The sequence below is a fragment of the Callorhinus ursinus genome, unplaced genomic scaffold (assembly GCF_003265705.2).
Source record: "Callorhinus ursinus isolate GAN/ISIS: 27379988/994484 unplaced genomic scaffold, GSC_fseal_2.0 scaffold4, whole genome shotgun sequence".
Taxonomy (NCBI): Eukaryota; Metazoa; Chordata; class Mammalia; order Carnivora; family Otariidae; genus Callorhinus; species Callorhinus ursinus.
In genome coordinates, this window is record NW_027397066.1 from 2,436,048 (window position 1) to 2,451,790 (window position 15,743).

The following is a 15,743-nucleotide window of genomic DNA, read 5'->3' on the forward strand; positions in this document are numbered from 1 at the left end:
CAACTGAGCCACCCAGGTGCCCCGACCGTATGACGTGTTTTTAGAAGACACAGTATCGCAGCGGCAGATTCACGCGAGTCTGAGGCACTGCTCATCGGGCGCCCGGGGGATCGGAGCAGCTCTTCCGCATGCAGGGTGCCCGGCTGGTCCCCGCCACGCCTCCCCCAAGGCCCTGTTCATGCCCAGCGCTGCCCCAAGCCCCCGGGCCCGTGCTGAGGCAGGCCACTGGCGCCCGGCTTCTTCTTGCTTTTTCCGGCGGGCTCCTGCGGCCTCAGAGCTCGTTGTGGCGAGCTCTGGAGATGCGGCCCGACAGATCCTGTAAGTGCTTCTTCACCTGAAAACAGGGCACAGTGTCAACCCAGCCGCCACCTGCCCAACATCACGACACGCGCGGTCTTAGGAGGAGGACTCCTGAGCTCCTCGCTTTTCTCATTAGCATGTCTGCCGCCAGGGAAGAGTCAGGAATCAACCACACAAGTAGCTCCGCACCAACGAGAACATCAGCGCCTGCTAAAAACCAGCTGCGCGGGGCAGAGGACACAGGGCCGTTTCCGCAAAGGCGGGGGACAGAGATGCTGCCTGGCTGGCCCCCGCCGCCGCCGCCGGAGCCCAGCGTCCGCTCCACACGCGCTTCCGCCACAGCAGTGAGGCAGAGAGCACCCCGCGCCCGCCCCTTCTCCGGCACAGCCGGACTCCCCTCTGCAAGTTCCCACCCCGCAGCGCCACTCTGGAGCTGACCTCCCGCGCGGGGTGCTTGCCTTCCCCCCGACAGGCTGGCTAGACAGGCACGGACCCACACACCCCTCCTCTGAGGCACTTCGGCCTCGTGTCACTTTAGATTTATGTGTTTGAATGGCTAGCCCATCCCTGTGGCTCCAGAATCAGACACACAAGAGGGTCCCTCCTCCCTTGCTCCCTCTAGAGACGACCCATCTCATCTGTTTCCAGATTGTTCTGTGTGTCCTTCCGCCCCTACCACCAGCCCCTCACAGCGTCCATGCTGCTCCACCGCTTCTTTCCCCCAGCATGGTCCGACCCCGAACCTCCTCTGCATGAAGAGCCCGACTTCTGTGCCTGTATGGGCACCTGATTTGTGGGTCACCGCGAACGACCTGACCAGCCCCGGAGTGACCCCATTCTGCTCAGCCCCCTGCCGCCGCTCTGGGACGGTCTGCATTCCCACGAGGGGAAACGTGGCCTCCACGCACACCACACGGGATTCTCGGGACCGTCCTCCTGTGCGCACGCGGACATGCCACAGCCACTGCCTCACGTGCACACCCGGTGCAGGGCCACTGGGCTGAGGGCACATGCTGGGGGCATAGGTCCCACAGCTCTAAACAGGCCCGGGGGGGATGGCCCAGCCCCCGTGGGAGCGGACCAGGCGCCACCTGCCGTCCGCAGAGGAGGGACCGGCGCACACGCGGGGCCGGGGGACATCGCGGGGCCGCGCGCACCTTGTAGCCCAGCTCCTTGGTCTTCTCCTCCAGCACGGCGTACTTCTCCTTGTTCCGGCTCACGTGCTCTCGGTCCCCGAAGCTCTCCACATGTTTCAGTTTCTGGTGAGAGATTTCCAGCTGCTTCTGGTAGTGGTTGTGTTTTTCAATTTTGGCTTCAAAGTGCTTAAGCTCCTCCTAGAATAATGTTTCAACAACTGAACGTCCCCCAACGGACTCTTTGTGCCACTCTGGGGTCCCCAGCAAACCTCCCCACCCCCTCAGGACACGGGTGGCCACCGCACACCTGGGGCTGGGCGACAGGGCTCAACGCGGAGGCAGGGCGCTACCTCCTCTGAGGGCGCACACCCCGAGCCCCTCACCGTGCGACCCGTCCAGGACAGCTCCAGGGCGCCATCCCTGCTGCCCCCGATCGTGCAGCAGCGCAGTGGAAGGAGCGCACCCCTCCCCGCCAGAGATTCCGCCACAACAGGACGGCTCCACGCCTGGCACCCGGCCTGCCCCTCCCCCGCCCTCGGTGAGCCCGCTTCCCTTCCCCCGGAGCCCACATCCAGCCTGACACCTGGGCTGGGGCCTCAGCCGCAGCCGCACTGCACCGCCCTCTCCCCTGTCCCCCCACGGCCTTCTGTCATACCTGCCGCTGTCTCCTGCCCTACGGCCCCGCTTCTCCCGCCTGCCGGTGACTCCTCAGAGGCCCCGTCCCTCCACCACACGGGCTGTCCCCCTTTCCACCCTCCCTGCCCCCGTGACCGTGGGCCCAAACACGGCGCGTGAGCTCCGCGGTGGCGTCTGGGACCCACGTGCCAGAATGACCTCTCGCTCCACAGGCCCCAGCTGGAGCCCCCATGCCGGGCTCCTGTCTTAGCCGATGGCAGCCATCCGCCCACACCCTTCTGATCCCTGACCCACTGGCCTGCAGCAGCCTGGTTACAGCACGACCCCCATGAGGCAACACTCTGGCAACTCAAAGGCCCTTCCCTCCAGGCCTGCTGCCAGAGCCCCACGCGGGGTCTGCTGTTCTCGACCCGCGTGCTTCTGCACCGGCCCTCCGTCCTCACACCCCGCACATCCGAAGCTGAGCAGACGCCCCTGGAGCCAGACCCTCCCTTCACCGGAGGCCAGCCCCGTCCACAGAGACGCGAGCACGGCAGTCCCCCACGGCCACCGACCAGCACGGCAGAGGGATGTAGGGAGCAAGGAAAAAGGCCCGTGAACACGCTGATCTGCCACTCACACTGCGGTTCAGAGTCTTTCCCACATTAGTACGAAGTTCAACAGAAGAGATGTTGCCAAATAACGTGAGCCGGCGTCACCCAGCACCCTCCTTACCCGGAAGGACTCCAGCTCCTTCTCAGTGAAGTTGGACGACTTGGCCAAGTCCCACAGATCGATCACTCGGGGTTCCTCGAACTCTGGCAGAAAAGCAAAAGCAGTGCCGGTGACTGTGTGGCGGCATCCCATGAAGCCCAGGGGCCCTGCCGACACCGAGAGTGTGAGCGTCCGGACACACACACGGGGATGTGCTGTGCGCTCGCCCGCACGCGTCTGGGTGTCGGAAGCAAACCGAGTGTTGTTCTCGCGCACGTTCAGTCTGTGGCTCAGGGCACCGCTGAACCTGGCCTCGGCGACACGCTCACCGGCCCACGGTACCCGCCAACATTGGCCCGCACCTCTGAGAGGGAGGGGCCCACTGCAGGGCCACCTCGGTGGGGGACGGGTGGTGGGAGTCAGGGGACGGCAGGGTTCCTTGGGGGCTCTGGGCCAGGACCGCCAATCTACCACAGTTCTGGGCTAAGCTTAGGCCACTGCCCGTCCTTATGGCTCCAGAGCAAAACCAACCACACAGAAAGGACCCCTTGACCTGAGCCAGCACTCCCGAGTGGACGCGGTGACGGGTGCCCACCTGGGCCACCCACCTCTCCGTCCCTGCAGGAGAGTGGGAGCAAGCTGGTCGGAGCTGCCCACCCATGGGCATGCCGCTAGCTCCCAGCTCCAACACCTCCTCTCTCAGCTTAGCCTTTCCCGCCCAGGGCCCTCCAGGGGCTCGTGGAGAGTGTTCCGGAAGGACTCGGCAGACCACGGGAGAAACTGAGGAGCTGGCTGGGTGTGGCTCCTGGAAGGGGGTGGTTCGGCTGGGGAGGGGCAGCAGCGCAGCGGGCAGCCGCAGCACCGTGTCTCCTGACCTGCCGCATCCCCAGGCACAGAAGCATCTGCCGCATCCATGCTCCGTAAGCTCATAAGAACAGGTGAGTGGGTAAGAAGCCAGAGAGAGAGGGCAGCCTGGCAGAGAGAGCTCCTGAACACGGGCTCTAGCACGGGGCCCGGGGGGGGGGGAGCGGAGCAGACAGCGGCCCGCCACGGGGGGCCTGGACCTCACCACGGGGTGGCGTGGGACACACAGCTGTGATGCCTGAACGCAGGGTGCTCACCGGCCTCGGCGCCATAGCCCTGGTGGCTGACTTGGCGCAGGCGGTCATAGCCCTGGTTGATGCCCCGCAGCCGGTCCTTGAGCTCTGCATGCTTGCTGTGCAGCACGTCCTCCTTGACGCGGCTCACATCAAAGGGGCTGATGACGTTCTCCTGGATTTCTGTGCCAAACAGGCGCCGTGAGCTGCCGCCAGAGACCCCCCTGCTGGAGCGGAAACGCCCCGGGCCGACCCCGGTGACCCTCCACCCCACCTCCCGGTTTGCTGACTTCCTGAGGGCAAGACCACGGGTTGGGGTGGCACCCGTGTCCGTCACAGCATCTGACCAGCACGCTCGTGTTGACAGAGGCGCCCCGATGAGCCCCCCCACAGGGGAGTCCCAATCAGAAACTGGGTGGACACGGGGGGAGGCAGCCCCCCACCCCTGGGCCACCTGCAGGAGGGCGGGCCGGGGGCACCTTCGGTCCTGCTCAGTGTCTCCAGCAGGACGCTGTACGCGCGTACTTTCTCCTTGTGGTGCTGAAACTCTCGCCGCAGTCTGTCCAGCTCCTCGCTGGAGAACTTGCCCGAGGTCTTCGCCTGGGAGGAGGGAACACACTGCGAGCCTGCCCACACCCCAGGGTGACCCCCTCCAGGCCACTTGCCGCAACCCCACGGGAGCCGCTGCTGAGCACCCCCTCAGATCAGGCGGGACCCTCGCTCCTGCAGGAAACGCTCAGTGCACTGTCGTCTTGATGACCCTTTAACTAGGGGCCGTAGCAGGACCTGCGGCCAGGCTCCACGGAGAGGTGACAGCCATCAAAGTGTGGGAACAGCACGATCCCCCCCAACTGGGCGGGGCAGTGTCCCCTCCCCGGAGGGACCTCAAGCCAGTCACCACGTGGTCATCCACCTGCCCTGCGGGGCCATGTGCTGACTCACAAAGAACGCAGGTCCGGGGCTCAGTCTGTTGGCCACAGGTCCCCTCCACAGTGGACCCGCCCTCCCTCCTGCTCCAGCCCCACCCCTTGCACGAAGGACCATGGGCTGGTGCGACATTTCTGGTTCTCGGCCCCACTCAGTGTGGTTCCGGGGGATTACGGGCTGTGGAGTGAGTGACGCTGCCGCCAGCTCAAGCCACCACCTGGTCCCACAGCCTGCCTGCACCCACCTGAGGTTTGCACCGCACAGGAGATGAGATGCTGTGAGCCCAGCCCCCACACACCCACCCTGCACTCTTGAGCACACCTTTCTGAACCAGACAGCACACAGGCTCTGACCCAAAACTAAGCGGACACCGTACAACACACGGGCCACCACTAGCCTGGCTGTTTACAGATCGTCCCGCCCATTCTGGTCATTCGGAGCTCTAAGCGCTCCACGCCACACAGAATTCCTTCTCCGAGAGGGCAGAGAAAGCAGGGAAGGCAGGGAAGCCTCATGGGAGGGACCACGACCACAGAAAAACAGCCTCGTGGTTCCAAGAGGAAAGCTTTGCCCCCCGAGACCCTCTGGAAATAGGCTCCTACGCAGAAGCAGCCCCTAGCAGCCCCCCTGAACTCTCAACGCTAGGGGGCACATTTTGGGGCTCAAGGGAAGCACTGGGGAGTACCTTGTGCCACAGTTTTTCCAGCCTGGGGTCCTCCAGGCTGTCCTCCTCGATGGGGTCACTGAGAGAGTTGCTGCTCACGGCCCGGGCGTCCTTCCTCCCGTCCAGGCCGTACTTGGCCAGGATCACTAGGAGGGACACAGGAGGTGTTACTCCAGTCCCGGCCAATGCCTGCTGGGACCCCCAGGCTCTGCACTCCAGACACACAAACAGTCCCAGTCCGGGGGCGGGGGTATGAGCCCGGGGAGGAGCAGCAAGAGGGGTGGAGAGATAACTAGCTCATCAGGCTTTGCCTGGCCCCAGCCTTCCAAGTCTGCGGCTGCACCGGACGCCCTCAGAGGGCACGTCACACCCGTCTCAGGGTGCGTTCACCAGCCTGGAAGGCAGAAGGCTCTGGATTCCAGGCGTCTGGGTTCAGCATGAACTGGAGCCAGAAACAAACACTCCAGCTAGAAGACGCCCCACAGAGCTGCAAGCCCAGCCTCTTCTAGTCTCGCTGAGGACACTGGGCCCGACACTTCCTGGGTGTGCACTTGGGGGACACCATGGTGGACAGGGTGAGGGCGACCGGCCTGGGCAGCAGAGCAGACGCATCCTGAGACAGAGGCTTCTGCATCAAAACTGGCCCGGACAAGGAGGACCCGATGTGGTTTGTCTCCCACGGTGCTGGTGCACAGCCGGGGGACCGCCCTGCCGCCGAGCCTAGGACAGACCTAGTTACACCTGGGTCCTCCCTTTCATGTCTCCATCCTGGTCTGACCCCACACGTTGTGGTCCCCTCGGTGTGGCTCAGCCTTGTCAATGGTCCTGGGGTGGGAGGGGGCTGAGGGGTGTGGGGGCGCACAGGCCACATCCAGGAGACAGCCAGCTGCCCGGTGAGGGACAAATGCTCAAGAGGGTCTGCCGTGGCGCTCCAGTTCCCAGTCTCTGGAGTCTTCTGCCGTGTCACCCTGGCGCCCAGGAAGCCCACGCCACCCAAGCAGAACACAGATGGCTCCACTCGGAACCCGGACTCCTACACTGGGCCGGAAGCCATGCCCAGGGGCATATGGGCTGGCAGTGGGAGTTCAGGGAGAGTGTGCCCCAGGAGGGAGACGAGAGCTGGCTGACCTCTCTATGCCCTCACGCTCCCCAGTCTTGGCCCCGCGCCATCCACTGGGGGCCGGTTCCTTCCAGAAAGAAGGACATACAAAGGATTCTGGGTCCCTCCAGAGCCTTCTTTTCTCGGGGGTAACTCTAGGTCAGGCTCCTGTCCTGGCCCTTTGGAGTGGCCCCCAAACATTCCAGCTGGGTGCGATGGTCCCGCATCTCTGTCCACCTGACCCTTCCGCTATCTCGTCCTGTTCTGCATGTGTCTCGTCATATTCTAGAATGAGGCCATATGAAACAGCAGTAGACCTATGTCCTCACCCCAGAAGCAGATACACAATGTGACCTGAACAACACGTAGGTGTCTCATGAGGTCTGCAGGTAAGGGATGCAGGGGAGCTGGGGAGACGTCACCAGCTGAGTCAGAAAAGCCTGGATTCAAACCCTGCTGTGCTCAAGTGGTGACTATGGACAAGCCACTCACCCTCTCTGATCCTCTGTCACCTGTCTGTGACTAGGGACAAGTGCCTCAAAGAGGCCTGAGTGGACGTACAGCATTTCGTCTCAGGAAGGGACTCCCGTGACCACAGACAACGTGCACTCCACGGGGTGCCATGTTCGAGGCAGCCGGTGTCTGGCCCCATGAGCATGTGGGACGGTGGCTGGGCTGCAGGGCGGACTCTGGGTCCAGCCACACCTGTGGCCACTGAGCCGTGGCTACTCAAGACCCGATGCTGGGCTCTGTGGGGAGCTACAGCAGGCTCATATTGGCGAGGATGTGCCCACGTGCCGGGGCAGGTGGCAGGCCAGGGCGCCAGCAGGTGGGATGGGGACGTGACTTCTACTCTCCACTCTTCACTACAGGATGACAGCAAGACCCGTCCACGCGGGAGCGGCCCCCCAAGACGCAGCTGAGGTGGAGTGCACGGGGGTGCCCGGGCAGTGAGCTCGGAGTCCTTCCCCGTGCCTGACGCGTGCCACAGGAGGGTGGTGGAAAAGGGGCGCCCGAAGACCCCATCCTAAGGACGCATGTGTTTTGCATAATGGGCAGCCGGGCAGACAGGTGCTCTGTCTTGAATACCCACAATAACAAGTAGCTCACTACTTCCCATCTCACCACATTTCACTCTGTTAGAAAGTTATTTCCATTACAGATGATCTGAAATCCGCTTCCCTATAACTTCCTGACCCTGGGAACATCCCTAGGGTCTCTTCCAGGTGCCCTCGGGAGACGGGGTGGCCCCGGCCTCCCTCCTGGGCCAAGTCACCGCAGGGCCCTCAGCTGCTGTGCGTTACTGCACCCAGCACCCGTCCTGACTCTCCCCATAGTCGGCCAAGAGCCTCGCAAAACAGCCCAGCAGCCGTGGCTGCGGCTGGTCGCTCCTCGGAGGTGAGCCACCGCACAGGCTGCAGCAGGGCAGCCCCGCTCCCCTCCCGCTCCCCACCGCGGCCCCCCTCCGCGCTCAATAGAAAAAGATACCACTGAGGCTGCGCGTGACTTTGGCCTGCTTCTCTCCATCTTCGTCGAGACCCTCGGCCTTCAGCTTCTTCCAGGCGAATTCATCCCTTTCCTGCATCTTCAGATCCGCATGGAGCTCGGACAGTTTCACGGGAGAAAGCTGCAGCTACGGAACGAGAGCAGAGGAGGCTGACAACCAGCCCCAAGACAAACCAACAGCATCGCCAGGAGACGGCAACCCCGAGAGGGGCGACCAGGAGATACCACAGGTGGGCAGGGGGACGCAGGGTCCTGGCCAGGCAAAATCCCACACGTGTTCCCGGGCAAGACCCTCAGGGGACTGCCACACTGCAGGGTTACGGGGAGCCTGCTCTCCAGCCTCGCTCTAAGAGGTCCACGGCAGGGCATGATCTAGAAATGCCACGTCCGTGAGGAGCTGCCAGCCAGCAGCGGCCTGAGCACGGGCTGCCAGGTCCTCTCACTGAGGCCACCTGTGGCCACAGGGCCGGCTGCTGCACCAAGACGCCCCAGGGACATTCGTGGGGCCCCGGGTATCGGGGTGTGATGACGGAGGGATACGAGCGCTGAGCATGGGAGGAATCCATTACTTTTTCCTTGTATCATGTAAGTATGGTAAAAAATAAACCACGATGATTAGAGGATGGCGGACTACATTATGACAAACTTCCACGTTAAGAAAAGATCAAACCAGTGAACCTGCCTGACAATGCCCTCATTGGCAAGGGACTCGCTAATGACACAATGACAAGAGGCTCTAAGTGCGGTGTCTCTGCCCCCTGACCCAGCCCACGAAGAGGTGGGGAGGGGCCTCAGCTTCAGGCCAGAATGAGACCTGCGCCTGTGGTAGGTGGCCCAAGGCTCTGGGAGCCAGCCCGAGGCCCAGGGAGGCCGAGAGGAGACTGGGTCCCTGCTCCTGCCTTTCCCACTGACTGGTGTCAGCTGAGCCCAGACCAACGGGACAAATGTGCTTCAAGCTGGTCCCCTGGACCAGAACATTCCACCAGTCTTCATGTGGCTGCACCTGCCGGGGCTCCCCGGGCGCCCAGCAATACTGTGGTGGGCTGCTGAACAAGCTACAAGATTGAGCAGCCCCCTGCCAACCACGCAGGGTGGGGAGACTGCAGCCAATGTGCTTTTTAGGCTAAAAGGGTCATCGTGGTGACCCTGACCAGCTTCGGCTGGGCCTCTCAGGAGATGCCCAGGAAATCTGGGCCCCATCCTTTACCAGCTTGAAAACTAGTCAGGGAAAGTTCCTCAGGAGTAAAAACATAGCACCAAATGAGTGGCAGGGCCTAGGGCAGGAAACTGTTTTAATTCTCTAGAAGCTTCTTCGATCCTGCTCCATGGGTCTGCCCCTCCCTTGCTGGCTCTCTGGCTCTCCTGGGGCAGGCGCTTGTCTCCACAGTACCCCAGCTCCTACTACCTCTCTCGAGCCCCAAATCCTTCCTTTCAAAGCCTCTTGCATGCCCCCACCTGGACGCCTTAGGCTCCTCAATGGCACCCAGGCTGACATAGTCCCACCTGCTCTCCTAAGCTCCATTCTAGGCCCCACTGTCACCTGGAGGCCCCCTGTGGGCATTACCAGGACTCTGGGGAGGCTGGGGCTGCAGCCTCACCTGACCTGTGGACTCCCCAGGGCGGAGGAGCTGGACAGTGGTTTGGGGCATGCTGATTTCCCAGGAAGGGCAGATAGGGCACTGGGTGATGAGGAGTTGGGAAGGGCAGACCGGCAGTCCACCCAGGATGCCAGGGACACAACACTTAAGCCCAGGCATCCACAGGGTCTCTCCTCTGTAAGCTTGCGGCCTGTCTGCATCAAGAGCCACAGCCAAGGACAGGGAGGGCCCAGCTCGCAGCTCTGCCCTCTGTGGTTAGTGTGACACTGCATCGGCTCCCGGTTCCCTCTTGGGGACCGCATGGGGGAGAGGACCTAAGTGTTCTCTGACTGCCAGCTAGTTCTACCATCGGGGGACAGATCTGAGGACCTCACAAAGGTCCCCACTCACCTCTTACTTTCTTATCTGTCCACTTCCCCAGGGCCCTGGGGGTAGTCAACGTGCCAGCGTCCAGCCAGGAGCCCATGAGCTGCAGACTCTGGTGCCCACCTGTTACCGTTGCAGCCCCTGTGAGTCACTGCTTCTCAGGTCTGAAGCCCCTGGGCGTCTGAATTACACGCTGCATTGCACAAAAATCAGTCCTTCCTCTGAAATGCAGAGGCCGGTGAGTCCAGCGCGGGGGATGCCAGCCACCTGTGGCGGCCGGACACAGCAGCCGTCGTGTGCCATCGAAAAGGAGGCAAAGACACAGCTCCCGGGCAAACACTTGGCACTCCCTCTCTGGATTTCTTCACTCTCTTTAACTTCAAGTTAAACGTTAATGCCTCACACGAAAAGAACTAGTTAGTAGAAATCAAACACAGAACAGAATCTGTTCAGTATTAAACAGTCAGGTAAATCATCAATAATGGACACAAGCAAACACGCAGGAAGAAACCGCGTATCAGAAACAAGGGCTATGTTGACAGCACACTGGGTATGGATGGTTTCACAGGTGGATGCTTCATTTCAAACTCACCAAGATGAATGTATTAAATATGTACAGTTTTTCTATGTCAATCGTATCTCAGTAAAGTGGTAAAACAGTCCCTGGGAACCAGGGTCCAAAGCCTCTGCCTCCAGCCGCGATTCTGCACTGGGCAGAGTGACTGTGTGCAGGGCACAGTTCGGGGAGGCCTGCCCCCATGTGGACACTAGAGAGCCCCTGGGAGACCGTGAGGCTGAGCCATCTACATGGGAGCAGTCTTACTGGCACACGGTGAAGCAGCGCCAAGGACAGAACAGGACAGGGGCCCCGACCTGCCCTTCCCAAGTCCCACCTGGAGCAGAGGAATGCGGTGGACAGAGAACACAGGAAACACCATCTCCCCTCCTCTTCTGGCCCTCCCACGTCCAAGGACAACACTGCAACACATTCTAATCACAAGGTCAGGGTAAGAACCGACAGGGGCTTGGGGCCCACAGAACCGGGCGTGTGAGAGCTGTGCACCGGCGCGGCGAGCCTGCTCAGGATGTGTCCCCCAGCCCCGGCCTGCGTCCCCCACCGGACACCAGAACACAAGGCAACCCTGAGCAGGGCAACAGCGGCCAGAGGCGATCAGCGCGCACCCACTGAGAAGTCCTGCGACGGCTTCACTCAGTCCCCAAAGCTCTAAGGGCAGCCCTTGCGTCCCCTCCGCCCCTCCCCCGCCCCGTCCCCTGCTCGGCAGTCTTACGACACTGCAAGATGTCACAAGACCCACAGGACCAGGCAGAAGTAGCCCCGGCTGCCGTCCCCAGCCTACAGCTCTCCTAACCACTTCTACCAAACAGCAACCGGATAATCTCACACAAAGTCAGGCCACCAAGGGGCATAATGCAGCGGCAGCTCCCAGGACCCCGGGTCGGGTCCCTAAGACCGGAAGGACCCCCGACCCTAACCGTGGCATCTGCATACCAAGGCAGGGATCACAGCACCAGCCTGGGCTGTGACCCCGAGACAGAAGACCCAGGCCCCTTCACCCTGGAGATACAAGACGCGCGGCCCCGCGGCCCCTCCCCCCCGGGTCACAGGAGACAAGGGACGCCCCGGGACCCCACGGTCCCCGAGGTCACAGAAGACAGAGGACGCCCCGGAGCCCCGCGGCCCCAGGAGACAGGGGATGCCCCCCCCCGCCCCGCGGTCACAGGAGGCCCTGGCAGCCGCTCACCCGCTGGGCCTTCTCCCATAGCTGGTTGAGCTTCTCCATGCGGAACTCCCCGCCGGGCTCGCGCTTCGGCGGCAGCTCGGGCTCGTTCTTCTCCCGCGAGTACTTGCCGCCGTGGCCCGCCGCCGGCCAGGGTCCGAGCAGCAGCAGCGGCAGCAGCACCAGGAGCTGCGGCTGCGGGAGCCCGCGCGACCCCGCTCCCAGCCTCGGCGACGCCATCTTCCTCCTCCCACCGCCGAGACCCCGCGCCTCGGGCCGAAGAGGCCCCGCCCCCGGCCCCGCCCCGCCGCGCGGCCTGCTGGGAGTTGTGGTCCCTCCCCGAGCGGGCTGCCCAGGCGAGGCCGCCAGCGGACTACGAGGCCCGCCAAGCCCCGAGGAGGCACGTGAGCGTTTCCTAGGCAACCACGCCGCGGCCTCGAGATGCCGGCGCCTCCGGGTGGGCCGGCTGCGCCGGGGCCGCCCGCTCTGGGATTGCGAGGTCGGGGGAGGGCCCCACCGGGACTCCGGAGTCCGGACGGCCCGACGTCCCCCTCCCTCTGCCCGGTGGGAAGAGTACGCAGTTCGGGAATCGGGAGGGTCCGGCCGAAACCTTGGCCGTTTCCTGTGTCAGCGGCGGTGACAGGGAGCCTTCCTTGTCCCTGTGGGCTGCGGGCGGGTGGCCCCTGCTGTGGGCACTCCGTCCCTTGACGGAGGAGGACAGGCTGCGTCCCGGGCGGTCCCGGGAGTCGGGGCCTTCTCACTGCCGCCCCACGGCAGCTTTCCCCGGGACTGGGGAGCGGGGTGGGGGGTGCGTGGGCTGCGCCCAGCGGTGTCTCTGAACTGCGTCCCCCACACTTACTCTCCTTGCGCTGTCTTTGTGTTAGAGGTCCTGTGTCCTTGCCTCATTCCCACCGTCCTAGATTTTAGTAAATCCCCGAAATTCAACCGAGGGGGCCCCCGTGTTGGGGTTGGGCCACGCCCCGGAGCGAGCTGCTGATGGATCGCTGCCCTCAGGCGGCTTGAGGTAGATGGTCCAGTCGGGGCACCAGCCAGGGGTTTGGGGGCAGGGGGAAGAGACAGGGTGAACCCACCTGGTAAGGGTGACCTGAAAGGCCTGCCTCCGGGGTGGCGGGTTGTGCCTGGAAGAGGGGGCGTTGGGATGGAGGGACAAAGGGAGGGAGGGGGTGGAGGAAACCTGGGCCTCTTGGGAGGAAGCAGTACTTACTTTACGACTGTGCCCTATGTTGTCCAGAGGATTTCAAGTACCTGGAAAGGAGGAGGGCTTTGCCCTCCTTCCTGCCTGAGCCCGGGGTCTTGAGAGCCATTGTTTCATGTGCTCTGTCCGCTTGTCTAGTTGTTTTCAGGCAAGGGTTAACTTCAGTCCTCCAGTCTGTCTAGAGCACAGGTCCCAGGGGCCCGGCTGTTAGCATTTAATGAAGTGGGGAACAAAGGCAAAAGAAAAACGCAATTTCCTTACTACCTAGAACCGGCTGACGAGTCCTTGAAACAGGCAGAGTGACATTCCTCGAGGGCTCAGCTGCCTGGATGTTGATGCTTTGCTAGGGCAAGAGGCAATCTTAGGCTGACCCCCAGGATCCTGTGAGTCTACTTTTAACATATAAAAATTCCTTTGGAAACTTTCTTTATCTCTATCTCCTAGATATGTGTTGGCAATCATTCCCCGAGCGTATGACCCACTGATACACATCTGAAGGGTCTCATGACTAAGCTTTTATTTGACGGTGATCAGTGACTTTTTCCCAACAATAGCGAGGCCCCTCAAGGTCCTGGAAACCTTGCTTCCAAAATTCCTTAGAGACTTAACACTATCCCTAATCCTCTCCCAACTTAATGGGCCACTCCTCATGACCCCCGCCCGCCCCCCCACCCCGGCAGCCTTTCCTGCCCTCAGGAAAATGATAAATAAATGTAAAATATGTAATATTATAATACTTTTAATAAATTAATTTAATTTTAATAAAACCACCATTTTGCACCAAAGATGTCTCAAGAATTCTTTCTCGGCCATTGGCTTCGAACTCTCTAACATCTTTCCTACATCATTTAACACACGTATCCTGTTTATTAGTTACCTAATACATGCATAAAGACCCCAAGAGGATCAATGTTTATCCTTTTCCCTGTTCAAGACTGATCAACAGGCAGTTGTCCTCTGGGTTGTGATACAGGGACCTGGGCTGCCCCATCTTCAACACAGGGTTTCTAAGATTGCTTCCCACTGGCACAAGGGGAGAGAGCATGAGGATCTCACAGGGGAGGTGGTTGGAGAGCCGGGCCTATCACTTTTGCTCATGTTCTATTGCCTAGAAGCAATCACATTGATGTGGTTTTGGACTATAGGGGAGGTTCGGTGGGGTGGGGTCTAGAGCCAATGACCAGGAAAGAATTCTTGAGATGTCTTTGGTACAAAATGGTGGTTTTATTAAAGCATGGGGACAAGACCCCTGGGCAGAGAGAGCAGCTGCCCTGGCCTTGTGAGGCCTTGTGAGGGGTAGCTGATTATATACTTGGGAGGTAAGGGAAAGGGAGGTTTTCAAAAGGATTTTCAGATGTTAAAGACTCACAGGACACTGGAGGCCTTGCCATTGTCAAGTTAAGGTTGTTTTTTTCCCTCTAATAAAGCAATAACATTAAGATAGTTGGGAGCTGGGTGCCTGGGTGGCTCAGTTGTTGAGTGTCTGCCTTCCGCTTGTGTTCCCTCCCTCGCTGTGTCTCTCTCTGTCAAATAAATAAATAAAATCTTTAAAAAACAAACAAACAAAAAAAGACAGCTGGGAGCTTCCTGGAAGAATATCACACATGTCCCACCCTGGAGTGGGGTGTTGGGGGAGGCTGCAGGGTGTCAGCATATGCTTTGTCCTCAGCTAGCATTCTGCTCCCTCATCAAACACAGACAGAAAAACCCGTAACAAAATATTAGCAAGTAGAATTCCGCAATATATAAATAAGGTTGGCTTCATATTTGGAAATGGATTTATGTAATTCTCTTTATTAATAGAATAAAAGAGAAAGAACAACACATATCATTCACAAATAAGTGTAGTTGAAGCGCTCGACAAATCCAACACCCATTTGTGATAAAAATGATTCAGCCAGCTAGCACTAGAAGGGGACTTTCTCAATTGAATAAAGGGCATCTACACAAAATGTCCAACTTACATTGTACTTAATGGGGAAATGTTGAGCGCTTGAAAGAACGCAGGAATGTCCACCATGATCATCAATATTCAGCACATTACCTCATGCCCAATAGAATAGCCAAAATTAATTAGGTTCACAATGTCATATGTTGGGAAAAATATAAAGCCACTAAAACTCTCCCACTTTGCTGGTGGGAGTGTAAAATGCTCAACCACTTGGCGAGATCCTTTGTCAGTTTCTTACACAATTCAAGAAACACCTATTCTATGACCCGATCCAATGGGTTCAATCCTATGAACCTGTAGCCGGGGCGCAGGGGTTCATGAGCATCTGGCTCTGGGGATCCCAAACAGACCAGGTTTGGCCACTCGTCGCTGACAAAATCCACAGGCAGAGAGATGAGCGGTGGTGAAACAGGAAAGGGATTTATTTCAGTGAGGCTGACACCTGGAAGATAGTGGACTAACATCTCAGACTATCTCCAAAGGGTGGAAAATATGTCCAGGTTTATATGAAGAAAACGTGGGACCAAGGCTGGCGGGTCCGGGCAGGGGGGCAGTGAAAGTCAGGGTGATCATTGTCTTGGGGCCAATGGTGGGGGGGGGGTTCTTGCTTGCTCAGGGCAGCTGCTATTGCTTGAGGGCTAGTTTAAATTCCCATCACAGATGCTTCCCCCCCTCCCCATCCACTCCCCAGTCTTTTGCCTGAATTAAGAGATGAACTGGAAAGAAGAAGGTATCACTTAGAAAGTACGGACTAAGGTCAGAATGGAGGTGGTGGACATCCTCTTTCAAACCCAGCGATTCCACTCCTAGGTTGC

General features: G+C 60.0%; 1 protein-coding gene across 1 annotated transcript; it reads right to left on the reverse strand.

Moving 5' to 3' along the window:
- Window positions 1-23: 23 nt before the first annotated feature.
- Window positions 24-12,047, reverse strand: LRPAP1 (LDL receptor related protein associated protein 1). The gene is made up of 8 exons (XM_025887198.2): window positions 11,786-12,047; window positions 8,041-8,185; window positions 5,475-5,599; window positions 4,342-4,462; window positions 3,887-4,045; window positions 2,787-2,869; window positions 1,458-1,634; window positions 24-334 (listed from the first exon to the last, which is right to left on the reverse strand). The coding sequence occupies exons 1-8, from the start codon at window positions 11,999-12,001 to the stop codon at window positions 272-274; spliced, it is 1,089 nt and encodes a 362-aa protein (XP_025742983.1). The 5' UTR covers window positions 12,002-12,047; the 3' UTR covers window positions 24-271.
- Window positions 12,048-15,743: the final 3,696 nt, after the last annotated feature.

Coding starts and splice junctions, on each gene's coding strand:
- LRPAP1 (XM_025887198.2), bottom strand. CDS start 12,001: ATGGCGTCGCCGAGGCTGGGAGCGGGGTCGCGCGGGCTCCCGCAGCCG. Junction 8,186..11,785: donor TATGGGAGAAGGCCCAGCGG/GTGAGCGGCTGC, acceptor CTCGTTCCGTAG/CTGCAGCTTTCTCCCGTGAA. Junction 5,600..8,040: donor AGTCACGCGCAGCCTCAGTG/GTATCTTTTTCT, acceptor TGTCCCTCCTAG/TGATCCTGGCCAAGTACGGC.